Raw genomic sequence first — 26,293 nt, forward strand, 5'->3', positions numbered from 1 at the left:
AACATGAAGAAAAAAAAAAGAGGCGGCGGCTCTGGGTGCCCCGACGCCCCCGGCCCGTGAGGCGCCCAGGACCCGGCCGTGGCTGATCCCTGCCCCTCGCTGTCCTGAGAGCGGCCGCGGGCCAGCCCTGTGCTGGGGGAGGCGGGGCTGGGGTTCACGGCTCTAACTGCATAAACGGGGGACCACCCAGGGGGCGAGCACCGTGAACGGGGACACGCGGGCCCCTGCAGGGCTCTGACCCCAATGCCCGGGCCGACGGGGCTGAGCTCAGGCCCCTCACACACACAGTCTCTGGGCCCCGTGGGCGGGCACCGCTGCCGAGTGCCTACGGCAGAGGCCGGCCTGAACGGGCGAAGGGCCTGGCAGGGTGGTCAGTGGGCCCCCCACCCCCCACCCCCTCCGTGGGTCTCCGCGGCCGCCGGCGCCCGGGCCCTTACTGTATTCGGGCTCGTTCCGGTTGTGGGTGCCGAGCTTCTTGTTGATCTCCTGCTTCTTGGACTTGACCATGGCCGAGGTGCTCTCGGTCAGCTTGCTGAAGAAGGCGGGCGGCTGCCCCGTGTTCCCCGGAGACTTGGAGCCCATCCTGCTGGAGGCCAGACCCCGGTCAGCCCCCCGCCGCCGGGAGTGCACCCCTCCGACGACGGGGCGCTCACCCCCCGCTGCCTGAGACAGCAGCCCCCAGCTCCTCCGGCCGCGGCTGCCCCGCCCCTCCTGCCGGCCACGTGGCCTGCAGGCCGCGGCAGCTCGCCTGTCCTGGGGCTCGGGCATCGCTGGGACCCCAGCTGCCCGGGGGCCACACCCGGCACAGCCCCCCCCCCCCCCCCCCCCCCCGTCACACACACCGGGAAAGGCCCGGGGCCAGAGGGTTTAGCCACAGCTTCCGGGGGCGGCAGGCCTGGCTGTGCCCTCACGTCTCAGACCCTCTCCGCCTGCCGCAGCCGGGCCGGCCGGAGCCGAGCCCCCGGCCGTGACAGCAGCTGAGGAAGCCTTGGTTAAGCCTGAGAGCCCGGGCGGGCCGGCGGCGAGGGGCAGTCCTGAGCCTCTGTGGTGGGGGTGGGGGTGGGGGAGGGGGAGGGGGGGTGGGGGAGGGGGCAGGGCTGGCATTCAGGTACCTGGACTCGGCGGGCTCCCCATCGCGGTACAGCGGGGGGTACATGGCGCTCCGGGGATGCCCGGGCTCCGCCAGGCCCTCCGGCGGGGACACGGGCTCGATGCCGTCCTCACCGCTGCCCAGGGCCGCCGTCTTGCTCGGCTCCGGCGACCTGCGCGGAGAAGGGTCCCCACGGCGGTCAGAGCTCAGGGCGCTCCCTCCCGAGGGGCCGCCCCCTCTCCCCGCCCCCTGCAGGCGGCTCCTCTGAACCAGGGCTCGCCCCCTTTTCCTGGGAAGAGCCAGACAGTATTTTAGGGGCCGTGGCCGCCTGTGGTCTCTGCTGCGTATTTTCTCCTTTTTTGTTTTTTTACAAACATAAACCCAGCCCGGCCGGCACGGCTCAGGGGAGAGAGCGCTGACCTATGAACCAGGAGGTCACAGTTCGATTCCCGGTCAGGGCACAGGCCCGGGTTGCGGGCTCCATCCCCAGTGGGGGGCGAGCAGGAGGCAGCCATCCGTGATTCTCTCTCATCATTGATGTCTCTCTCTCTCTCTCCCTTCCTCTCTGAAATCAATTTAAAAAAAATTTTTTTAAATAAAAATGTGGAACCACCCTCAGCTCGGGGGCTGTGTGAACAGGCTGTGGCTGGACGGGGCTCAGGGCGAGTCCGCAGGCCCCTCCTGCACCCGTGCCAGGTACCCCCCTGTCCCCCCCCCCCTGACACCCCGGGGCTCCCACCTCTGTCTCCCCCAGCCAGAGCCCCCCACCCAGCACCGCTCCATCCCCGGAGTTGGGGACCTGCCCTCTCCTGGCACCCCGGGCGCCCGGGGGGACCGCGGCGAGCGTGCAGCCTGCGGGGACGCTGCTCTCTGGTGCACACCCCCGCTCCGCCACTTACGGGCGGCGTCCCCGTGGGCACGTGAGCTCCCGCCTCCCGCCTCAGTCTCTTCGTCTGTGAAATGGGACAAGGCTGCCTACCCCTCCCGGGCTGTGCCGGGAATCCTGGTCACCCTGTGTACGGAGCTTACTCGGTGCCTGGAGCCCACGGAGACGCCGTCGTCTGTCAGCCGTGACCTTGAGCCAACGCTCCCGTCCCCCGGCCTCGCGGGGCAGACGGCTGACGGGGCGTCCCCACAGGCTGACCGGGCCGGGGCAGCGCGGCCCGCCCAGCCCCAGCACTCACCTCTTGCCCCCCTCGCTGTGCGGGGAGCCGCGGGCGGGGGCGCCGTGGGTCCTGGGGCGGGAGGTAGAGGTCGCTGGGCGGGCGGCGGAGGTCCAGGACAGGGCAGGTGGCGCCGGGGAAGGAGTAGAGGGGCGCGGGGAGGGGCGTGCCGAGCTGCTGCGGGTGGTGCCGCGTGTAGTCCTGCGTGATGACCTCCTGCGGGCCGGGTGGGAGGGGGCATGGGGTCAGGGGTCAGGGGTCAGGCGGCGGGGGCTAGGCTGAGCTCCGAGGTCGGAGCCCGGCTGGGTCCTGGGCCCCCGGCCCGCAGCATACCCCGGGGGCTCGGACCCTGGCTCAGGCCGAGGCCCCGTCGGCTGGACGAGGGGCGGCTGCAGAATCTGACTTTGAGACTCAGGGGTCCCTGCTCCCCATCGGCGCCCCGCCCGCCCCCCGCCCGCCCTGGTTCCACCCCAGATGCAGAGGGGACCTACACTGATGTGCTGGGCCAGGGTGACCACCCGCTGGTGACCTTTGACCCCCGGCGCGGTCTGGAGCAGCGGGCTGGTGGCGGGCTGGCTCTCGGGCAGCGGCCGCAGGTGCGGGAGGTGCGTGGCCTCGCCGCCCAGCTTCCCGGAGCCTGTGGGCAGAGCGGGGCAGGTCAGGGCGGGGTGGGGCCGGGCGCCTCGGTCTTCCGGTCTGTGGGGTGGGGTCACGCCTATGCTCGCGGGGCTGTGGGGGGCCTGGGAGTGGGCGGGGGAGGGGGCCCCACCTGGCTGCTTGTGCCGCAGGTCCCCCTCCAGGTGGCTCTTGTCCAGCTCCTCGAGGTGCTTGGGGAGCCCCTTGTCGTGGGTCAGGCTCGGGGAGCTCACGGGGCTGATGGGCTCCACCCCGTCCGGGCTGTAGCTGCCGCCGTGGTAACCTGCAGCGGGCGAGCCTGGGGTCAGGCCAGCGGGCGCTGGAAGCGGGCTGCCCCCGGCCTCCCCGGCCTCCCCCTGCCTGCCCCGCTGGCTGGTCCCCAGGCCGGAGCCGGGTATCTGGGCGGATGGAGAGGGGGTGACTGGAGCAGGGGCTCCTGGCTGGCCAGGGTTGGGGTACACTGAGGAAGGAGGGAGATGGGACAGCAGAGAGGGAGAGAGAGATGGAGGAGAATGAGAGACTGGGGCACCCAGGCAGGCAGGGTGAGAGACTGGGGGGACAGAGAGTGAGAGAGAAACCCGGGCAGGCCAGGGACACAGAGAAAGACGGGGAGGCGTGGGCTGGAGGGAGAGAAAGACGTGGGGGGGAGTGTCTGGGAATGGGGTGTGGACCAGCCGTGATGGGCTGGAGGGAGGGAGGTCTGTGGGGGGGGGGGGGAGGGGGGCAGGGAGAGTCAATCAGTCTGAGGGGCCCCCGCAGCCCCTCGCCCAGTAAAGAGGAGCCCCGAGCTGGGGCCTGAGGTGGGGACGACTCCCCCCGTCTCCAGATGTGGGGCGGGGGGACGGCAGGGGAGGCCTGGGGCCACGGCTCCCGGACAACCTGGGCGGGAGGCAGGGGTCAGGGGTCAGGTCCCCCAGCTTCCCAGTTGTCCCCTCCCCTTCCCGTCGTCCTCGGTGGGCGTCCCCCAAACCAAACGCCTCCATCCACACACGGCGGCAGGCAGGCAGGCTGCGCCCGTGCCCTGTGCCTGCGCTCCCTGCTACCCGGGGCGAAGGAGGCGCAGAAGTGGGGCGGCGGGAGGCGTGGCGGGAAGTCAAAACCACAGATCCGTTCATTGAAGGAAAAGAAGCGAAAATCCCCCCCCCCCAAAAAAGAAAAATCATGATAAAACGATGTGCAAAGGAGGGGGCGGCCCCCCCACCCCGGAGGGCGGCGGGCGGCGGGCAGCCGGCGGGACGTCAGCGCGTGCAATCGACGAAGACGGCGGCGTGGGGAAAAAAAAACCAAAAGGCCAAAATCAATGAAAAATGCGGGGGGCGGAGGGGGGGGCGCGGGGGGGGGAATAAAAGCAGAGATCCGAAAATATCTTTGGGCCACGAGACGGGGTGCGGGCGGCGGCGGCGGCCCGGAGTCTTACCGTGGCGAGGGGAGTCGTTGGCCAGCGAACCTCCTTCCCGCGGCCCCTTATCGTGGGCAATTTGACGCACGATTATCGCGTCTATGAAGGTGGCCGCTGTCAGGGCGGTCTTACCCAGAGTACGGAGCTCCAGTTCCTGGACGGAAAAGGGTTTACTGTGAGTCTTTTCCCGGGGCGGGTCCGCGGCCGGCGGGTCCGGGCTGGCGCGGTGGGCGGCGAGGCTCTTCGCTGGGGTGCGGGCGATGGCGGGGGCCAAGGCCCGGGGCTCCGCGCCCTTGCCCGGGGAGGAGGCGGGCTCCAGCCCGGCGCGGGCCTGGGGCTTGGCGAGGAAGGCGTGGCCCGCGTCCCCGCGGGGCCTCTCGGGCCGGCTGACCCGCGGGGCCTCCTTGGGCAGCAGGACGGGGTCCAGGAGGGTGGGGTAGACCCCGTCCAGGGTGCTGCCCAGCGGGCAGTGGGCGGCGGGCGGGAATGTGGCGGCTGGGCGGACGGGCGAGGAGGTGGAGGTGGACCTGGGGGAGGAGAGGGGCGTCAGGAGGCCGCGGGAGCCGCCGCGGGGGCCTGCGTCACACCCTCACGCTGACACCCTCACTCTGACACCCGGGGTGGGGGGGTCCCCACTGTCCTGAAGCGGCTCCCCCAATTCCCCACTGCTTCCTGGATAAACCCACCCTCCTGATGTCGGCCTGTGGAGCGTGACCTCACCTACCCCATTCATCCCTTCATTCATTCATTCATTCCTTCATTCATTCACTCCGTCATCCTTCCACAACTCTTAACTGAGCACCTGCTGTATGTCAGGGACACAGCGCTGAAGGGACAAAGCACCATGTGTTCTAGTTAGGAGAGACCGTGGACACGTCAGCCTACAGACCGGACCCCATCGGAGGGAGGTGGCGGCTCGAGGCTACGCGTCGGTGACGTGACAGGGAACGCGGGGAAGCGCGGGGGCGAGGCTTCTGGGAAACCAGCTGTCATGTTTCCTAACGAGCCGCGGGGAGGGTGCGACGAGGGCGGCCCGGGGGGCTCGGCCGGAATGGGAGCGATTGTGGAAGAAGCGGCTTCGCCTAAACAGGTCCCTGGGCGGGCGGGGGGAAGGGGGGGTACGGGGAACCTCCCCCAGGCCTTGGGGTATTTGTCTCCAGAGGGGACCTGGGCCCCTTGTGAGAGTAAGCGGTTCGGGGGCCTCTCCCCTCCTCGGGGAACCTGGCTGTTGTCCAGGCAGGAGGGGCACTGTCTCCTGCTTGAGGGCCTTGCTCAGTTGTGGGGGGGCCTGGGGGTCTCTCCAGACTCTCCTGAACCCAACACCTGCCTGGGTACCCACCCACCTGGCATCCTGCTGCCCTGTCGTCCACACTGACCTGCTGCCATCTCTCTATCGACCCCTCCATCCATCCATCCATTCCTCCATCCATCCATCCCTCCATGCATCCCTCCATCCATCCCTCCATCCATCCCTCCATCCATCCCTCCATCCATCCCTCCATCCATCCATCCATCCCTCCATCCATTCCTCCCTCCCTCCCTCCATCATCAGTCTGTGCACTCACCCATCCATCCAACCCAGTCACCATCTCGTTACCTCCTCCCCCACCCACCCATCCCCTCAGCTCCTCACCCCTCTCCCCACCCACCCATCGTCTACGCACCCTCCAACCACGTACCGCCCACCACCCACCTGCCTCCCCACCATCAGCACCCGTCTGTCTCCAACCCACAGTCCACCCACGTGACTGTCCCTCAGCCGCCCGCCCGCCCGCCGGCCCCGCCCGGTGCCAACCTGGCCCACCTCAGGACCGTGGGCGTGCTGTGCTCCACGGAGGCGGCCACGCCCTTCATGCTCGTGTTGTGCAGCACGCTGGGCCTCTGCTGGACGGCGTCCTGGGTCCGGGGCGAGATGGGCGAGTGCTGGTGGGGGTGGGAGGCGGGGCGGCTGCTGCTGCTGCCCCCACCCCCGCTGCCGCCGCCGCCGCTCTGCTCGGTACCTGGCGGGGACAGGCCGTGGGTCAGGGCCGGCCTTCGCGGCCCGCGGGCAGGGCCGGGGCGGGTCCCTGGGGCCTACCGGGCCTCCAGATGGGCGCGTGCTCCACCGTCGCGCTGGCCGTGAGGACGGGCTTCTCCCGCTCCCGCTCCCGCTCCCGGTCCCGCTCCCGGTCCCGCTCGGCCGAGGACGTGGCGGTGGGTTTTGTCAGGTGGGCGGGGCCTCCTGGAAACCAAAGACCTGCGGCTCAGTCCCGGGTGGAACAGAGAGGGCGAGACGCTGGCCTGGGGGCGCCCAGCCAGCTGCTGGCTCCCCCACCCAGGACGGGGCAGGCGCTACCTGGGGACAGCGGGGAGCTGCTGAGCCGGCTGCTGAAGTGCTGGGCCGCGGCGGGGATGTAGGCCAGCCGGTCCATGGCGGTGGCGGCCGTGCCCGGCGTCGGGGGCACCAGCACGGGCAGGTGTGGCACTTGGGACAGGTCGATGATGCCTGCGGGGGAGGAGGCGGCTGTCGCCACGGGGGAGGGGCCGCGCCCTCCCCGAACACCACACCCCGGGCCCCTCCCGGGTGCCCTCCCGGCTGCTGCTGCCAATCGCAGCCAACCGGCAGCGTCCGTGCCCGGCCGTCGGCCCGGTGTGCCCGGCACACGGCTGCGTCCAGCCTCAGTTCTCGTGTCCCCCACCTCGCCGATTTTAACCCTCCCTGAGGGTGTTTCCCACTGGTTCACAGCGAGTGGGAGAGGGAAAGAGAGAGAGAGGCATCGCCGTAAGGAGACACGTCGATGGGTTGCCTCCTGCACGCACCCGACCGGGGCCTGGGCCGGGGGGCCTGCCACGGGGGTTCGTGCCCTGGACCGGAATCGAACCCGGGACCCCTCGGTCCGCAGGACGACGCTCTACCCACCGAGCCACACCGGCCAGGGCGCCCATCCCCACCTTTGAAACACCCCGTGTGACCAGCTTTCCCAACTGGACCCGGACTAGGGCATTCCAGAACATTCCGGAAGTTTCTCCCCCAGAGGACGGCTTCCCGGGCGCACGCCACGCAGCCCCAGGCCCTCGTGAGTCAGGGGACCGAAACCCCGACAGCCTCGCCCAGGACCACGCACGTGGGGAGCGCGCACAGCCCGGCCCGCCCCCCCCGCCCCCCCCCATACTTGCAGCGATCGGACGCCAGCCGGGGCGGCGTGTGCCCCCAGGCGGCCGCCCCACCCGGACCTCCACGGGGACCACACGGCGGGCACCTCCCACGGGCCCGGAGCCCTCCCGCCGGCCTGCACGGGGCCCCGGGCGCCACCCACCTCGCGGGCCGGCGGCGTAGTTGAGCGCCAGCGAGGACTCGCGGGGCGCCAGGCCGCGCAGCATGTCGGCGCGCTGGGCCATGGCGGTGGCCGCGTTGTGGTGCATCTGCTGGGAGGTGATGTAGTCGTTGATGATGGTCTGCCGGTTCTCCAGCGCCGCCGTCTCGGGGTAGCCGCGGATGAGGTAGGGCGGGTACAGGTGCGGGTACGTGGGGTTCGGGGCCAGGTGCCGGGGCAGGTAATAGGCAGCGGCTGCTGGGAGAGGGTCACGGGGTCGGAGGTCAGACACCCCACCTGTCCTCGTGCCCCCCACGCCCGCACCCTGACTGCGTCGCCCCAAACGCCCCAGGTCAGAACCAAGGCCTCTACGGAGAGAGACAGTGGCTCCCCAAAACACGTGGGGGGCTCCCAGCGACAGGGCATTGGAAACGTGGGTCACCGAAACAGCGAGGGGGGCGCCCAAGGATTTGGGGAACGCCCACGCAAGCTTCCCGACGTGGATTGTGATTTGTTTTTTGGATCCTCACCCGAGGATGTTTTTCCGTGGATTTTTAGGGAGAGTGGAAGGGAGAGGGAGAGACGGAGAGAGACATCGATGTGAGAAAAGCACATCGATGGGTTGCCTCCTGCACGAGCCCCGACCAGGGCCTGGGCCGTAGCCGAGGGACGTGCCCTTGACCGGAATCGGACCCGTGACCCTTCGGTCCACAGGCCGGGGCTCTATCCACTGAGCAACACCAGCCAAGGCTGTTTGCAATTTTAAAATATTTATTATTTTTTTTGAGAAGCATCGATCAGCTGCCTCCTGCACACCCCCTACTGGGGATATGCCTGCAACCAAGGCACATGCCCTTGACCGGAATCGGACCCGGGACCCTGCGGTCCGCAGGCCGGCGCTCTATCCGCTGAGCCGCACCGGCCAGGGCTGTTTGCAATTTTAAAGGCGCTGACCAGTCTTCAGGGAAAAGAAACCACTGGGACCCATTCGACCCGCCTGTCCCTCAGACGCCGAAGACAAATCCCAACCAGTCCATTCCCACGGCGGCACCGCCCGGCCTCCCCAGCTCCGAGCCTCAGTTTCCCCAAACAGCAGAGCCTCGTTGATGAACGAGGAGCGACACGAACGGGCCCCCCTCCCCCCGGCTTCGGGGCCCGTGCGCCCCGGACAGTCACCTGCATCCAGGGGGATCCCGCGGGGGATGGAGGTGGGGTCGAAGGCCAGCGGGATGTGGCCGCGGTACAGGTCCACCCCGCTCACGCCCCGGAGGAGGTGCTCGTAGGGCGACAGGGGGTGGGGGTGGTGCTCGGGCACGGCGCTGTGCGGGGACTTGGCGATCTCGCGGGGCGTGGACGTCAGCTTCCGGTCCTGGGACGCCTTGCCGGACGAGTGGCTACCTGTGGACCCAGATCGAACGGGGATGGCGTCAGGCCGTGTGACCCCGGTCCCCGGCCCCGAGGCTGGTGCTCATGGGAAGCGATGGGGGGGGGGGGGGGAGGGGTGTCTCCGGGGCCCCAGGACCAGGTGTCTTCACTCACCCACTCATTTGCCTCTTAGTTGTTTGTTTTGTTTTGATCATTTACTCATTTACTTCTAGTTTTTTGGGGGTTTTTTTAGTCCTTTTTAAAAAATATATGTTTTGACTGATTTTAGAGGGGAAGGGAGAGGGAGAAACATCCATGATGAGAGAGCATCATGGATCGGCTGCCTCCTGCACGCCCCACACTGGGGATCGAGCCAGCAACCCAGGCCTGTGCCCCGACCAGGAATCGAACCGTGACCTCCCAGTTCATGGGTTGGTGCTCAATCACGGAGCCACGCCGGCCGGGATGTTTTGGGTTGTTTGTTTTTTGTTTTTTTTTTAAAAAAGAATCAACATGCGTTTGTTCCCTTGTTTCATTCATTCAACCCATCGAACAAAAACACTCCGGGAGCCCGGGACAGCCAGCCCTGTCCTGAGGCTGGGGCTGTGCCAGGGAACCTCGACCCGGACACAGCTCCCGCCCCACGGGGCTGACAATCAACGCGGGAGACGGACGACAAGCGAGTCATCACGTAAGAACCACAGCGCGACAGGCGCTCGGAAGACGACTGTGACATGGGGACGGATGGGACCCGAGGGGCAAGAAGCTGCCCTGAGGAGCTGGCCTTTGGACGGAGACCTGAGGGAGGACAAGCAGCCAGCTGGGTGAAGACCCGAAGGGGGGGCGCAGCCCGTGCAAAGGCCCTGGGAGCAGAGGGGGCCCGTCTGGCCGAGCCCGGGCGGGAAAGGGGTCTGGCGCAGGGCAGGGGGCGGGAGGGCCGAGCCGGCAGGCTCCTGAGGCCAGAGGCCGGGACGGACGAGGCCCGCTTCCCTCTGGGAGCGCGAGAGGTCCCGGACGGACGGACGGATGGACTTCAGCAGGGGGTGGGGCATAATGCGGACCTGGCTGCCGTCTGAGGAGCGGGTTACAGCAGGACAGGAGGGGTCGGGGAGCAGGCGGGAAATGGGGGGGGCGGGGCGCGGGGGGGGGGGGCGTTCCTGAGCCAGATCTGCGGCAGAACCCACGGCCTGCAGGCGAATGGGCGTGGTGGGTGCCCCTGGGGCCCGGCCTGAGCTGAGCGCGGGCAGTGAGGCAGTTTCCCGAGATGGGAGCCCCCCCACCCCCGTCTCTTCCCCCGCCCCCCGTCACCCCCTGCCCCACGCACCCTCCTGCAGGCGTGGCGTGGGCTCCCGCGTGGTCCCGGGCGAGCCGCGGGGGAGGGGGCCGGCGAAGGGGGCCGCGTGGTCCTCGTAGGCGAGGGGGCTCTGGCGGGGCTTGCCCAGCTCGGGCACGATGACGGGGGCGCCCCGCGTGATGGAGCCCCCCGAGCCGCTGCCCGCGCCCGGCCGGCCCTTGAGGCTCTCCTCGTAGCAGGCGCGCTCCAGCGCCCGCGCGTCGGCCATCACGTCCAGCGGGTGCACGGCCGGGAAGGTGCGGCCGGGGCTGCCGATGATGGAGCGCACGTCGTGCTTCTTGGCGCCCGAGGAGGCCGCGCCCGCGTCGTACTTGAGCGGGGTGCCCTGGGGGGCGGGGGGGGAGGAGGGGGGTGAGCTCCCGCCACCGACAAGCTCAGCCTCGGCTGCTCAGCTACAACACGGGGAGCCACAGGCCACACTGGGGGGCCCCGGGCCCCAGAGCCACCCGGGGGCGCGTCAGCAAGTGGGGGACCTGCTCCTCCCGGCCCCGGGGGTTGGCTGCAGTGAGGTCAGCACCCCTGAGGGCGAACCCTTCCTCCCGTGCCCTCCGCACATCCACAGCCGAGCCAGGAGGTGGCGGATTCCGCTCCCACGCCCCGAGGCTTCCGGCCGGAGGTCAGGGCGAGGCCCGCTCCCGCCGCCAGGGCAGCAGCTGAAGAAACAGGCCACCCGCCGGCCGCGGGGAGGGGACCCGCCCTGCGCGCCCGGCTCCGGAACCTGGGTCCTCGGCCCGGTGCCTGCAAGCCACACAGCTCGCAGTCCGCGCACGGACGTTTCCGTTCCTCTCGTGAGAGGGGCAACGCCCTTGTGTTAGAGAACGTTCTAGCATCAGACCGGCGTCCCTGCTGGCCTGCCCCCGGCTCGGCGGCCCCCAGCGCGGTACCTGCGTGATGGAGCCCTCCTTGAGCGGCCGCGGGGCCAGGGGCAGCTCGGGCGTGCGCCGCAGCTCCTCGCGGGGGATTTCGTGGACGGAGCGCCCGGCCTCCTTCACCGTGGCCACCATGCCCTCGTGGCCCGGCTTCAGCTTCAGGGGGCCCAGCGCCTCCAGGGGGCGGGCCAGGTCGCGGGGCGGCGGCGGCGTGCCCTCCAGCTTCAGCAGCTTGGCCTCGCGGCGCAGGTAATCCTCCTGGGCCTCCACGTAGGACCGCGGGATCCCTGCAGACGGGGGACGGCGCAGACCTCACACCCCGGCCCCGGCCCCCATCCTCTCCGGGCCTCCTCGCCCGCGGGCGCTGGGCTCGAACCACATGACCTGACCCCCCCGAGCCCCGACGTCCTCGCCTACAAAAGGGGGCGCTGGCCCCCGTGACGAGCCTTCAGTGAAACAGGACCCAGGGCGCCCCCCGGAAAGCGTATCCACAGGTGCACGGCGGAAGGCTCGGCGTCGAGGAGGAAGCGTCTCTTCGTAAACACGGCCTTTATCGCTACCCAGAGCATGCGGACACACTGTGGGGGGACGCTCCCCAGTGAGAGAGTCCACCGGGGTTCGCAGCAGCCGCTCACATGACCGACCGAGCGCCCAGGTACCTGACCGCCCAGCCTCCCGCCCACGGCGCCGCCTTCTCCAAACCGTCCCGCAAGGCGCGTACGGGCAGCGTGGGGGTCAGCGTCAGGCGCACAGTAGGTGCACAATGAACGGTGTCCACAGAATGGGGGGGGGTCGCACTTGGCTCTCTTTGCAAATGAGAAACACCCCCCCTTCTGACCGGAGCGTGTACCCATCACGTACAGGTGTCCGCACGCCTTCCCAACACCTGCCCCGGGTCTGGGTTCCCGCGGCACTCGGATACCCCCTCCCCCCCCACCTTGCTGTAATCTCGCCGCAGCTGCCGTGAGAGGCACGGCGGGGCGGGGGGGGGGGGTACCTTGCGTGATGGAGCCGCGGATGTGGTGCTGTTCTTTCAGATGGTGGGGGCTGTGCCGCTCGGGGGGGATGGCGCGGCCCATGAGACCTGGGAGGGCGAGGGCAAGGGCCTCGTGACCTGGTCCCCGAGCAGCCTCGGGCAGCGACGGGGTCAGGGTCTACGGCCCCCGCCCAGAGGGCCCCCCCCCCGCCGCTCGGCAGTCCCCGTGAGGACGGTGGGGGCTTAGGACCCAGCCAGCGGGCGCCCCGGCCCTGGGCCCAGAGAGGAGCCGCAGGAAACCCGGCCTCCGTGTCCCCATCTGTACACGGGGCGCCCCCCCAGCGGCTCCCTCCAGGGGGCGCCGAGAGACAGGCTCGCTCCGGGCGGCGGGAAGCGGGCCCCGGACCCCCACCTTCGATGCTGGCCGAGGTGAGCGCCCTGCCCACGCGGCCCTCCATCATGTCGTAGGTGCGCTTCGGCGCGGCCGTCTCGTGGGCGGGTCCCGAGCTGCTCCTGCCGTCCTCCTTGGACACGGACATGCCACCTGGGAACAGGCCACGCGGCGGTGAGGGGGGGGCCCGCCGCGGGGCGATCGCGTGCTCGGGCCCGGGACCCGCAGGCCCCCCAACCACATGGCTAAGAGCTGGCCCCGAGGAGCCCCCCGGACAGAGTCCGTGACCCGCGATCCAGCCCGGGGGCCAGGACAGGGCGCCCCGCACCGGCCCCTCAGCCCTCCCCGGGGCCTGACACAGATGGGGTCCCGAACCCCGACCTGCCAGGCTCTTCTGTAAGCGGGGTGCCCTCGACCACACACGGGCGGCCACGTGAGTCTGTGCACAAACACGCCCGCACACAGCGACGGCTTGTGACATGAACACGCACACACACACACGAGCCCTGGTGTGCACACACAGGGCACACAACACCATGCGTGTGTGGATGCGGGGCTCTGTGTGTGCAGGTTTGGTGGCTCTGCCCCCGCCGCGCCCCACCCCCCCCCCCCGGGATCCTTGAAGCACTGGCTAACGCGGAGCCTGCAAACCGGGACCAGCCGACACACTGGGCCTGCTATCACGTTTGTTTCCAGGGTTAACTGCCGGCGTTCAAACACCGGGAGGTTTCAGACACACGGAGAGACGGGAGGTCTGGCTGGGAGTCACATTCGTACGGGGGGGGAGGGGGGCCATCAGCTGCTGGGGGCCCAGGAGGCAGGTGCCCCAGGAGACAGCGTCCACGGTCCACGTCGCCACAGCCCCCCCCACTCCCTACTGCCTCAGGACTGGCAGCTGCCCTCAGCCGCTGGCCCCAGGAGGTGTGTGAGGAGTTAAAAGCCCATTTTACAGATGATCAACCCCCCACAGAGGCTCAGGGCTGGTCTGGGGCCCGAGGGGACATGCCACCCAGTGCCCTCTGCCCACCACCCCTCGACTGACCAACTGACCATCAGCCCTCTATCCCCCAGGGCGCTCAGCCGGGCGGGCGCCGTCCCCAAGGCCGCCTCCACAGCTGGCAGCACGGAGCGGCCTGTACCTGAGCCTCCACCTCCCCGCACCAGGATGTGGGAGGGGGAGGGGGGCGGCGGGCACAGGCGGGGGCGGATGGAGAGGAAAAGGCGCCCGCTCGCCTGAGGAGCCATGGAGGGCCGGGCAGCAGCCAGCCGCCAGGAGGGTGCCCATTAGCAGCTTTCATCGCCCCACCCCTGGGTGCCCACAGCCAGGAAACTCTCCCCCAGCGTCTCCTCCCTATTAACTCCTCCCGTGCGGGTCCCTCGGTTGTGAACCAGAGCCAGGAAGGAGAGGGGCCGAGGGGCCGGGGGGCTGAGGGGCCGAGGGGCCTGGGGCCTGGGGCACAAGGCAGGGTACAGATCAGTGGCCGTCACCACTCTGGCCACGCACGGTGCTAGGCGGAGGCCTCAGTTTCCCCACGAGGCTGACTACCAGTCTGCTTCCTCCGCTGTAAAGACCTGGGCTTGCATACCTGCCGGGACGGGGAGCTCACTACCTCTCTGACGGTGCTTCCCGGTGGCACCCCAGCCCTGCCTCCCTCCTCCCCTGATCCTGGGCCTCCTTTTCTCTCGAGGGGCCAGGAGGGGGGCCCCAGGACCCCTGCATGTCGCGCACCCCCGTTTCCTCGCTGTCACAGGAGAACCAGCCACTCGGGGCGGAAGAGGCACGTGCGCCCCCCACGGTGTCCCATCCGGCTGCCCTTGGGCCCCAAGCCTGCTTTTCGGCACCCCCGGCCCCTCCCCGCCTTGACCAGCTCCAGAAACACCAGGGTCTGCGGCCAGGAGGAGGAGCCAGGCTGGGGGGGCGGGGGGGGGGGCAGGGTCCCGGACGCAGGATCAACAAGGGGACCTCCTGTCCGCACGGCCTGAGCGCGCCATCCAGGGGGCTCCAGACGCGGGGTCCCAGCCCCGCACGGGGTCGGCTCCCCGAACACCAAGCCCCACGGGTCCCCTCCCCTCCGCGTCCCCCGAGCAGAGCCCGTGGTGGGGAGGGAAGCCCCGCCCCCCGGGCCCGGCCGCGGGGGGGCTCACCCTCGTAGGACAGCACGTGGCCCTTCTTGCCCTCGTAGATGACGTGGCCCTTGGGCAGGCCGTCCTCCCGCCCGCGGTCCAGGCGGCCCGGGCTGTCCTCGCCGATGATCCGGGTGATGGTGCCCTTGTACAGGACGTCGGCTGGCGTGCCCTGCGGGCGGAGGGGGCGAGCGCGTGTCCCCGCGGGCCCTCCAAGTCCGCCCCCGCGCCCACCTGCGGCCGGCGGACCCGCCCCGGGCGACCTCCGAGAACACGAGGGTGGGGGTCGGACGACGCACCCGGAGCCCGGCTCCTGGCGCCAAACGGCCGTTTTCCCCGACGAGCTGCGGTGTGACCTCGGGGCAGTCCCTCTGCCTCACTGGCCCTCGCGACCCCACCGCCCGCTCAGCCTCTGACACCTGCTCCCTGGGCCCAGAGTGCTGCTCCCGAGTTCCCTGCCGGGCTCAGACCCCAAAGGTCCCCGCTGCCGACTCGCCCCAGGCAGGCTCCCCGCCCTGTCTGACTCCAGGATGCCCCGGGGACGGACGCAGCTCAGCGTCTGCCCGTCTAGCGCCGTGCTGGCGTCCCTCTGCCGCCAGGCCGGCTCCCGGGGCACCAAGGACACAGGGGGACGGACGGGGGAGGAGCTGCTACCCCAGGATGTCACCCCGCCCCCGAGGCAGGCGCCACGCAGCCACGGACGCCGAGGGGCCAGAGGTCAGGGTCCCGCCCGGCCCCCGGCTGCGCCCGCACTCACGTGGGTGATGGAGCCGCGGTAGCTGATGGGGCTCTCGGCGGGCACCCGGGCGCTGGGCACGCCCTTGCTGATGCTCCCCCCCGGAACCGAGCCCAGGGTCGTCCCTGGAAGACGGGGGACACGCGGGGCTGAGGGGTGTCTGAGACCAGCCCAGGCCCTAGAGCCACCCTCCCCTCCCAGCTGGGTCTGGGGGAAGCACCCATTCCTGCCTCCGCCCTCTGAGGACGGGGAGGGGGGGGGCAGCTGCCGGGACACAGGGCGGACCGGGCCTCACGCCCACCGCAGGGCCTCACCTCTCAGCACGGACGTCTCCTGGGCCGTGGGCACCCCCAGGCTCTCCGGGGGCCCAGCCTGGCCCCGGGGGGACAGCTGCTCCTGCTTCACGCCGCTGAAGGGCGCTGGGGACGGGCGAGAGCAGTGAGCCCGGTGCCTCCGGGACAGGGCCCCTCCCGGCCGACCTGGGCCGGGCCCAGCACCACAGGGAAATACAGAGCCAACCCCCAGGTTCCGGCCGGAGTCCAGGGGCCACGCTGCCCCCCCAGCCCCCGCAGGGACAGCTGGACCACGCGTGGGCCCTCGGATGGCGAGGCCCGATCCTTACCCAGCTTCTTGGGGTCCATGGCGGGGGCCAGCCCCATGGCGAGGGGGCCCACGGGGACCTTGGCGTGCTCCGAGTACGGGATGTGCAGCTGCACCGACAGTCCCTGTGGGGACAGAGGTCATGGGGTCACAGGGCCCCCGCCCAGCCAGAGCTCCCGGACACCCCCTTTGACGAGGGCCCGAGGGGGGACCTCAGGATCCCAGAGCCCCGAGAGGCCTGGGGCTCGCGTCCCGGCCCCGACGCCCCAGCGAGCAGCCCCAGGGCACAAGCCACGGCCTCTCCTGAGACTCGGTCCCCTCGCCCGCGACGTGGCCCTCGCGACCCGGCGCGGCTTAAAGGGAATGGCACACGGCCCGGGGGCCACGCCGATGCCTTGACCCCTGACCCTGCGCTGCACAGGGGGCAGGTCGGGGAGGGGAAGGCAGACAGTCGCTGCGTGTCTAGCGCATTCGACCTTCCCTTCCAGAGGGGAAACCGAGGCCCGAGAGGCCGAGGAACTTGCCGCGGGACACGGTCTGGGTGCAGAGCACGTGCTGCCCTCCGGGAGTGACCGCTGAGGGCCGGGCAGGCTCCAGCCGGTCGGAGCCAGCTCAGCCAGGAACAGAGACGACCCGGCCCCCATCCAGACATCCCGGGGCCCCGGGGCCCAGTCCACAGGGGGCACCACCGAGCCCCCCCCCATCCTGGAAGGCCTGTTCTTGGGGCACCAGGCCTCGCCCGGGAGGCACCCACCTGCCTGTCCAGGACGCCGGGGTGCTTGGTGGAGGAGATGAGAGGCGGAGGGTTGGAGATGGTGGGCGGGCGCGGCAGGACGGGCCGGGCGCTGTCATGCAGGCCCAGGGACAGCGGGTGACCTGCAGGGCACACGTCCGTCCGTCACAGGGCCCCCGCGTGGCCGGGCCCCGCGGACAGACTCAGACTCCCCGCCCCTCTGCCCTGTCCACCAGGCCGGTGACCGTCCACGTGCCCTCAGGAGCCGGCTGTGTCCTCGGTTCAGACACGCCCCCCCCCCGGGAAAGCTGGGATCCACCCAGCACCTCGACGCCGGCCCAGACCCCGTCACGGGTCCCCCACTTCCCCTGGACCCTCTGAGGGTCCGTTCCCCTCACGGGAACCAGAGGGGTCTTGGTACAAAGTCCGCTGGCTCCTACCCGCCCCTGCTGAGCACCTGCTGTGGCTCCCACGGCCCCCAGGACAGAGCCTTCGCCTCCGGCACGGCTTCCGCGGCCCCTCGACCTGGGGCCGGCCGCCTCCCCGGGCTCACGGGGCACCCCGCTCCCCCCACGGCAGCCTGATTCCCTGTCTCAAGCTTAGTCTGCCCTGCACTGCCTCTGGGCCTTTGCACATGCTGTTCCCGCTACCGGGACCGCCCTTCCTCGTTGTTCTCCTTGGTCATCTGGCCCACTCGTCCTTCAGGGTCCGTTCTGTTTAGCGCGGACCTCCCGCCTCAGCTGCCGGTGGGGCCCAGCAGGACTGGGGGCCCCAAAAGAACCTCAAACCCAGGCTGGCTGTTTCTGCGAACCAAAGCAGCCCTCCTCCTCCCTCTCTCCCTCCCAGGACTTCCCCTCCAGCCACCCATGCTCCAGCTCAAGCACCGTCTATGGCTCCCTATCACCAGCTAGTTCAGCCCCAATCCTGCAGATTTCTCCAGCGGCCACAGGTCCCCATCCAACCCAGGTCCTTCTGCACCAAGCGCGAGCCCGTGCGAACAGCCGGTGCCCAGGGACGCCCGGGCCGACCCGGCGTGGTGGCTACTCACCGGGCGGGGCGTAGGAGAAGGCCGAGGGGTCCGGGGCGTGCGGGGAGGCCTTGATCACCTCGCGAGGGGGCACGGGGAAGGGCAGGCCGGGCGTCCAGCACGGGGGCTCAGCGGGCAGCTTCTGGCCCTCGGCCGCGAAGGCCGGGAAGAACACGGGCTTCTCTGTGGGGGGAGGGGGGCGGTCAGCGGCGCTCGGCCAGCCCCCGGGGACCCAGGGCCACAGCCGCCCCCACTCAGGGGTGACCCTCGCCGAGCCCACAGTGCAGACCTGGGCGGGGGCGGGGTCCCGGCCACATGGTAAGGGGGCATCTACGATGGATACTCCCCCAGTCTGCGGGCCGGGGCTGCTCCGAGCCCGGGGACACGCCGCTCAGCACAGGGGTGTGTCCCGGGGCCAGGCTGCGGGTCCTGGGGGGCCCCCGGGATCCCAGGGAACCTCGGGGTCCCAGGCAAGCAGGAGGCCGGGGCACACCTCCAGGGCAGGGGGCGGCCGGCGGCGGCCCGGGGACCTGCGCCTGACGCTCACACCCGCCTGCACGGGAGCTGGGTCACGTCCGCCACGTGTTTATCCCCGAGCTGTTGCGACACAGACAGTCTGGCCCGCAGAGCCTGAAATATTTACTCTCCGGACCTTTCCGGAAGACGCCAGCTGACCGCGGCGAACGCGGACGGTGGTCAGCTGCGTGCGTGTGCGTGTGCGTGTGCGTGTGCGTGTGCGTGTGTGTGTGTGTATGTGCAGTGGCGTGGCCAAGGCATGGCTAAGGAGGGGCCGGGCGTCCGGGCATCGCACCACAGCCCAGCCTGCCGGTCGCTGCGGTTTCACCAGCGTGAGCGTGTGAGGAAGGGGCTGTCGCCAGGTTGCACGGGGAGGGGTGGGGGGAGGGGGAGGGGGAAGCACAGTCCCAACCGTGGGCTTATTGAAGGTCACCAGCAAATATTTGGCCGAGCCGGGATTTGACCCCTTGACCTCCAGCCCCGCGGCAGGGGGGGCACTCAGGAGAGAGTGTGAGGTCTCAGCTGCCGCAGGCCCCACCACTCCCCGCTGCCTCACCCGCTGTTTCACCCCTTCGCTCGGCCCGCTCTGCCGCTACAGATTGGGGCGTTTGCAAAGCTGCTCCAGGCACACAAATGCCCCCTTTCCCTGCCCGTCGCCCCTCCCCCCCCCCCCCCCGTGCCCCTCAGCCCCCAGGCGCACTGACCCTCCTTCTCGGCCGGCGGGATGGGGCTCCTGCTCTTGCCCCGAGGGCTGCTGCCGGGCTGCTGGGGGGCGCTGCTCTCGGGCTGCAGGTGCTGCGGCGGCGGCTGGGCGGGGGGAGCCGGCTTCGCGGGCGCTGGGTCCTCCCGGGCGGGCTCGTGGGCTTTGGTGACCTGCTGAGGGCGGCAGCAAGAGGTGGGCATCTTCCTGGGCACAGAGCAGGGAGAGTCTCCCGGGTGCCCCTGTGTGGCCAGCCGGCGCAGGCCAGAAGAGGCCGCGGCACGCCCGGGCACAGACCTGGAGGGTCAGGAGGGCAGGTCTCCAGGCAAAGCCAGCTGCCTGGCACCAACCCTCCCGCCCGGCCCAACGCCAGGGCTCTGGGTGTCAGAGCGATGGGGACCGCAAGCAAGGCTGTGCCCAGGCTGGGGCGGGCGGTGCAGTCAGCAGGCCCCGTGCCCGCACCGGAAAGACTCGGGCAGCTTGGAGTCCTCGGCCCAGAGCTCGACTGCGACTGGGGAGCCGGGCCACCCCGGGGAGGGGTCACCCCTGCATAGGCCGGGCCACCCCGGGGAGGGGTCACCCCTGTACAGGCCAGGCCACCCCGGGGAGGGGTCACCCCTGCAGAGGCCGGGCCACCAGGGGAAGGGGCTCCGCTGGGCCTGGGGAATCCACCAGGGGCCAGCCTTTCCCAAGGGACCCCATGTTCACAGCTGGAGGGTCCCCACCCTTCTCTCCAGGGGCTGGGACAGCTGGGAGGGGAGGGGCGTCCTGCCGTCCCATGGCCTGGTGCCCGGCGCTGGGACCCTCAGCGGGAGGCGGGGCTGGAGGGGGAGCCTCGGAGGGAATGGGTGGGAGGACGGGGAGGAGCCCTCAGCCAGCCCCCGGGTCCCGGAGCCCCACCCAAGCGTCTCCCGCCTCCTCTCCACGGGGATTTCTCCAGGAAGAGGAGCGGGAGGCGGGGGCCGCAGGTGCGCGGCCGGGCCTGCACTTGGCCGATGGTCTCCCGCCCAGGAAGCCGGCCAGGCGGGCGGGCTGCGGGCTGGCGGCGCGGGAGGGGCCGCACTTACAATGGGGGGGATGGCGGCCGCGCGCTGCTTCAGCTGCTTCAGGTCCAGCGGCTTCTGGGGCGAGGCGTGCGCCCTGGAGTCACCCGTCGGGGTGAGGAGGCTGGGGCGCGGCGACAGCAGCCTGAGGGGGGACAAGCGTCATGCAGGGCCTCAGCCCTGGGCCAGGGGAGGGGCGGGGACGCCGGGTCCCAGTCGCCGAGACCAGCCCGGTCCTGGGTGTGGGCGTGGGGGCGCCGCCCGACCTCCTCGGGTGCACGCAGGACCCCGAGGGGGCCCCGAGCCCCTCCAACCCCAGCCCGAGGCCCAGGTCGGGGTCCGACATGCCCCCCGGCAGCCCCAGGCTGGGGAAGTCCCGTCAGAGCCCCGACCCCGAGCCCACGGCACGCAGGCCCTTCAGAGCCGAGGGAGCCGGCGGCCGAGGCCCCGTGAGCTGAGGGTGGGGCAGACCGTGCACCCCACACCGGAGGGCTCAGGGCCTGGGCACGGAGCCGAGGGGACCCTGCCTCCTGGGGACAGGAGCCGGGAGCCCCCCCCGCCCCCCGTTTCACCAGAACGTCCCCCTAACAGGGTCTCTCGCACACCAGGGATGGCGAAGCGAGAGGCCAAGGGCCGAGAACTCCGGGCACACCGTCCGCCCGGCGCCCTGAGCCGGCGAGGTCACGCCCGTCTGACGGACACGCAGAGCCACACCGCACCTGCGGGCGCACGCGGGCCGACACGTGCCGCACAGGGCAGAGCCGCCCTGGGGGCTCCCAGCTGCTCACCGGCCGCCGCCTTCAGGGGGGACCCTTCACGGAATCCCAGGACGTGAGCGTGGGCCCAGCTCCCTGTCGCGGTCCCGCCTGGCTCCCTCGCCTGCCCAGTGGGGCTGCGGGTTCCGGCCCGGCTCCACTCGCCAGGCGACCTGCCCAGCTGGCCGGCCCCAGGCTCGGGGTGCACGGAGGAGACCCACACTCCGGGGTCTGCCTGCAGGGCGCCCGAGGGGCCGGTGACCAAACAGCACACAAGGGCATCGGCCGGGGCTGGGAGTCAGCCAGATGGCAACACCAAGGCCGCTCCCCAAAACCGGGGGGGGGGGGGTGCCGTCAGCAAGGCCCCTACTGCGCGCTGTGCCCACACTGTGTCTGTCCCGCACGGAATGTAGGCCACGCCGCGGACTTGGAGGTAAGATCTGGGACAACCAGGTCACGCCCGTGCCCAGCAAGCAGAGCCGGGCGCCCGCAGAGGGCAGATGGAGCCGGGCAGACACAGGACACGCGGCCCGGGTCCCGCTGCGGCAGGGGGACCACGGGGTGGGGGGACCCGGTGGTGACAGCCGGTCCTGAGGGCACCGCCTCCGCCCACATCTGCCACACGCCTGGCTGAGCAGGGACGTGACGCTGCTCACGGCGCCGGGGGGGGGGGGGGGGGGGGGGGGCGGGGAAGGTCACGCTGACTTTGCCACGCTCGGCGCCTGCACGGTACCCCCGCTGGGCTCCCCGGCCTCTGTCCTCACCTCCCCTGACCCCTCCCATCCTGCTCACACTCCCGGAACCCCCCCTTCCCCCCGCCCCAGGCCTCTCCTCCAGCTGCCGTCCTGCCTGGCGCCCCGGGACTCAGGCTCAGGCCCGGCTCACCTGTGTCTCTCAGGCTGGCACCCCAACCTGGTTCAAGCACCCACACCGTCCCGCACCCGGGCACCCACCCCCCTCAACCTCCACTGCCCCCACCCCAGCCGCCCTAGCTTACTTTCTAGCCTCCATTTAAAACAGCTTGCATATGGCCCTGGCCGGTGTGGCTCAATGGATAGAGCCTCCGCCTGCAGACCCAAGGGTCCCGGGTTCGAGTCCGGTCAAGGGCATATACCTCGGTTGCAGGCTCCCCCCTGGCCCGGGGCCCTGGTCGGGGCTCGTGCAGGAGGCAACCCATCGATGTGTCTCTCTCACGTCGATGTTTCTCTCTGCCTCTCCCTCTCTCTCCCACTCTCTCTAAAAATCCATGGGAAAATCTATCCTCGGGTGAGGATTTAAAAAGCAATAACAAACGAGACCACTCGCATCTGTCTGCCCACAGCTCCAAACAAATACACCGCAGCCGCCCTGGAAAACACCCCTCTGCACCGGCGATTCCACGGCGGGGCGCGCGCCCCAGAGAACGGAGACCCCCCACCCCATGTCCGCAGACGCGGGCTCGTGAAAGCACACACGGCGGCAGCACCCACCAGGGTCCCCGCAAGATGCCAACGACCCCCGGGCTCCGAGACGGACGCACGGAGCGACAGAACGCGGCCTGTGCCGAGGGGAACCGTCCTCAGCCACAAAAAAGGACCGGAGCGCCGCGTCACCCACAACCCGGGTGAACGTCGAAAACGGTGCGGGGCGAGAGCAGGCAGACACCGAGGCCCCGGCCCGCGTGCCCCGTTTACAAGAAATGCCCAAGAGGCAACGCCACGGGGACGGGGAGAGTAGGTGGTGGCCAGGGGCGGGGGTGGGGCGGGGGCGGCTGCAGAGCGACTCAGGGGTAGGAGGCTGCTGTTTTGGGGGGCCGGGGGGCGAGGGCGAATGAACATGTTCTGGAATGGCACGGTGGTGCCGGCTGCCCAGCCGTGACTGTTCTAAAACCCAGTGAACAGTGCGCGTGGAGGGCTGAAACGGAGGGTGTGTGAGCTCCATCCCGGGAAGGCCGTTACCAAAGCGACAAGGAAGGAGACGCTTAGCGGAAGCCAACGAGGAGACCCCGAGGTACATCGTAACCGCTGCTTCTAAGGCCGATAAGGCAACAGTGTTACGCGCTTTATAACGTCTTAGTTACAACTTAAAGATTCTGGCCCTGACCGGTGTGGCCCAGTGGATAGAGCGTCGGCCTGCGGACTGAAGGGTCCCGGGTTCGATTCCGGTCAAGGGCATGTACCTTGGTTGCGAGCACATCCCCAGTAGGGGGTGTGCAGGAGGCAGCTGATGGATGTTTCTAACTCTCTATCCCTCTCCTTTCCTCTCTGTAAAAAAATTAATAAAATGTATATTTTTTAAAAACTTAAAATTAGCCGAAACCGGTTTGGCTCAGTGGATAGAGCGTCGGCCTGCGGACTCAAGGGTCCCAGGTTCGATTCCGGTCAAGGGCATGTACCTTGGTTGCGAGCACATCCCCAGTGGGGGGTGTGCAAGAGGCAGCTGATCGATGTTTCTCTCTCATCGATGTTTCTAACTCTCTATCCCTCTCTCTTCCTCTCTGTAAAAAATCAATAAAATATATATAAAAAAAAACAAAACTTAAAATTATGTATCTGGCCCAGCTGGCGTGGCTCAGTGGTTGAGCATTGACCTATGATCCAGGAGGTCAGGGTTCGATTCCCAGTCAAGGGCACAGGCCCGGGATGTGGGCTCCATCCCCAGTGGGGGGCGTGCAGGAGGCAGCCGATCCATGATTCTCTCTCATCATTGATGTTTCTTTCTCTCTCTCTCTCTCCCCACCCCCTTCCTCTGACATCAATAAAAATATATTTTAAAAAATCCTGTCCGTGTAAACATAACTCTGTAGAGATACAAAGTAAGTTTTCACAAAACACATAAACCACGGATTCTCAATGAACTAGGCCTGGGTCCTGCCTCGGTATCCCCGGCTCCACACCCAGGCAGGGGGCCGACGGGAGGGGCGGGGAGCAGTGGACCATCCCTCAGACGCTCTCAGGAGGCCTCACCCAGAGCCGGGGGTGGGGGGTGGGGGTGGTGGAGGAGGCGGGAGGAGGAAGAGGGGGGAGGAGGGGGCTCAGTGAGGACAGGGGCTTGGGCCCAGGGCTCTCCGTTTACGAGGCTCCCGACGCCAGGTGACCTCTCGCTGCGGAGAGCGGCACCTGAGAACCGGGGGCCGGCTCTGCTCCACGGCCCTGGGGTCCTGAGCCGCGGAGGGGGCGGGAAGATGCTGGGCACTCGTGCGGCCCCCCCCTCACCCCCCCCCCCACTCCGTCCCACCGCCTCCAGGAGGCCTCCTCGCGGAACGGCCCTCCCTCCCGCTCCCTCCTTTGTGTCCCTGGAGGAAGGCGCCCCTACTTCCCTCTCTGGAGGTCCGGGCGGGAGGGGCTCTGGGGCCCGGCACCGGGCCGGTGGTTTCAGGCCAGTGAGTCCTGTATCCCCACAACGACCCCTCAGTGGGGACACGCACGCCCACCCTACAGATGGGAAAACTGAGTCCCAGGCGAAGGCCTTCCTGAAGGCACCGTCTCTGGGAACAGGCGGGCGGGCTCAGGCCTCGGCAGGCACCGCCGCGGCCCCTGGTCCGGGGCCAGGCGGGCTCCCGGCGCAGCTGCCGGGCAGGGCCGGAGGGCGGGGCAGGACGAGGCCGGGGCAGGGCCGCTGTGTCTGTCCGGGACACCCCGTTCCCAGCGCTGGGCTGCCCGGCGGGGAGGAGGGCGGTGGGCAGGCGGCCAGGACCCGGGGTCGCCCGGGGGGACCCACCCGGCCCTTCCGGGCGGCCCCGATGCCAGGCCGGCACTGACGCAGCTCTGGGCCGGGCGGGAGGCCAGCGGGAAGAGGTCAGCGGGCTGGCCGGGGTCCAGCCCCAGCCCCAGGGCGGGGGACCGGCCTGGGTCACTCAGGGCGTGACTCGCCAGGTGTCCTGACGCGCCGCCCGGGGCTCCGCTCCCAGGGGATCGAATGCTGGCCGTTCAGGCAGGAAGGCGGACGGACGCCAGGCCGGCGGGGGCGGGAAGGACACGTCCCGGGTGTGGCTGCGGAGGGGGAGGGGCGGAGAGGTGGCTGCGGGGCTTCAGGCCTGGCCCGGGGCCCCGGGGGGCTGTGGGTGCTTGGGCCAACCTCCCTGCTCTCCCGCCGGGGCTGGCCACGCGGACCCCAAACACAGACGCCAGGCGGCCGCTGATGGGCTCTCACGCCGCGGAGAGCAGGGCCACGTTCCCACGACCATCCCCGCAGCCAGCACGACAGCGGGAGCCGCCACCCTGACCCTTTTGTTCGTCTGTTTATTTTTAAAACCTCAAATCCGTCTTCCAGGGACAGGGAGTGTTTTTATCTGTATTTTTTAAAATATGTTTTTATTGATTTCCGAGAGGAAGGGAGAGGGAGAGAGAGAGAGAGAAACATCCATGAGGAGAGAGAGTCATGGACCGGCTGCCTCCTGCTCGCCCCCCACTGGGGATCAGACCGCAACCCGGGCCTGTGCCCTGACCGGGAATCGAACCCTGACCTCGACGCTCAACCACGGAGCCACGCCGGCCGGGCCCGCCCTGACCCCTTCCCAGGCACAGTGAGTGGCCGGGCGCCCTCCCCGCAGGCTGAGCCGCCGTGAGCACTGTTTTCCGAGCGGCATCGATGGGGCAAGGGTCCCGGGCAGCCTGCACCCTCGGAGCCGCGGCCAGGCCTCTGCGGACGGAAGGGCCCACCAGCTGTTTGCCCGCCGACGGGGAGAGGCTGGTGGTGCCGAGGACCCGGGGCACAGGGTGCGGAGGCCAGCACGGCGCACGTGCTCTTACGGAGACCCAGAGCACACTGACCGAGCCCGGCTTTCCCAGGGAACGTTCCAGAACTCGCCGTGGTGCCATGCCCCGAGGTGAGTCACGGGGCACAGGCAGCGGCTCCGAGGGAACGCGTCGGATTTGAAAGTCAGAGTTTCCGCCTCCCGCTGCCCGGCGCTTTTCCGACGGGCGCGCAGAGAAAGAGAAGACGGCGCGGTTTCCAGTCACAACAAAAACGCCCCGCGGCCTCATCCGCAAACAACCCCTCCCGCTGTCCGGAGGGGAGCCCGGCGGGTCTCACCCCGCCGCCCGCCACCGGCCCCAGCGCAGGCGGGCAGCCTCTGCTCGCAGTCCCCAGGCGTCTGCGCAGGACGTGGTTAACATCCAGCTTTCCCGGGGCCGGGGGTGGAGGCATCCCGCGCCTGGCGCAGAGCAGAGGGGAGAAAGAAAGGGGAGGAACATGGGCCCCAGACTCAGCTCAGCTGCCACTTCCTGGGGAAGGCCCCCCCACGGCCTTCTCCCCACGTGGAACACCTGCATCTGCACTCCACTCAGTGTCTGCCTCCCTGACCAGGCCACGTGCTCCTTGAGGGCGGCCACAGAATTGCCCTGTGCTGTCCTGGTATACAGCTGGCGCTCAACAAGTGTCTGCAGTTACACAGGCGGAGCTCAACAAGGCCACGTAGGTATACAAGCAGTGCTCAACAAGTGCATGCGGGTATACAGCTGGTGTCTCAACAAGTGCATGCGGGTATACAGCTGGCGCTCAACAAGTGTCTGCAGGTATACAGGCGGCGCTCAACAAGTGTCT

General features: G+C 69.6%; 1 protein-coding gene across 1 annotated transcript in view; it reads right to left on the reverse strand.

The window, feature by feature from the left end:
- Positions 1-26,293, reverse strand: part of NCOR2 (nuclear receptor corepressor 2) — a 71,780-nt gene that overhangs the window by 5,909 nt on the left and 39,578 nt on the right. The window contains 24 exon segments of the mRNA XM_079762632.1: positions 438-583; positions 1,113-1,262; positions 2,275-2,321; positions 2,323-2,469; positions 2,745-2,890; positions 3,023-3,172; positions 4,307-4,815; positions 6,084-6,288; positions 6,366-6,509; positions 6,624-6,773; positions 7,585-7,839; positions 8,758-8,979; positions 10,271-10,625; positions 11,185-11,456; positions 12,167-12,253; positions 12,558-12,689; positions 14,682-14,832; positions 15,418-15,521; positions 15,711-15,815; positions 16,019-16,121; positions 16,751-16,872; positions 17,778-17,939; positions 18,977-19,148; positions 20,040-20,160. Coding sequence (XP_079618758.1) covers positions 438-583; positions 1,113-1,262; positions 2,275-2,321; positions 2,323-2,469; positions 2,745-2,890; positions 3,023-3,172; positions 4,307-4,815; positions 6,084-6,288; positions 6,366-6,509; positions 6,624-6,773; positions 7,585-7,839; positions 8,758-8,979; positions 10,271-10,625; positions 11,185-11,456; positions 12,167-12,253; positions 12,558-12,689; positions 14,682-14,832; positions 15,418-15,521; positions 15,711-15,815; positions 16,019-16,121; positions 16,751-16,872; positions 17,778-17,939; positions 18,977-19,148; positions 20,040-20,160 — 4,157 coding nt within the window.

Source organism: Cnephaeus nilssonii, assembly GCF_951640355.1.
Source record: "Cnephaeus nilssonii genome assembly, chromosome: 22".
Lineage (NCBI taxonomy): Eukaryota > Metazoa > Chordata > Mammalia > Chiroptera > Vespertilionidae > Cnephaeus > Cnephaeus nilssonii.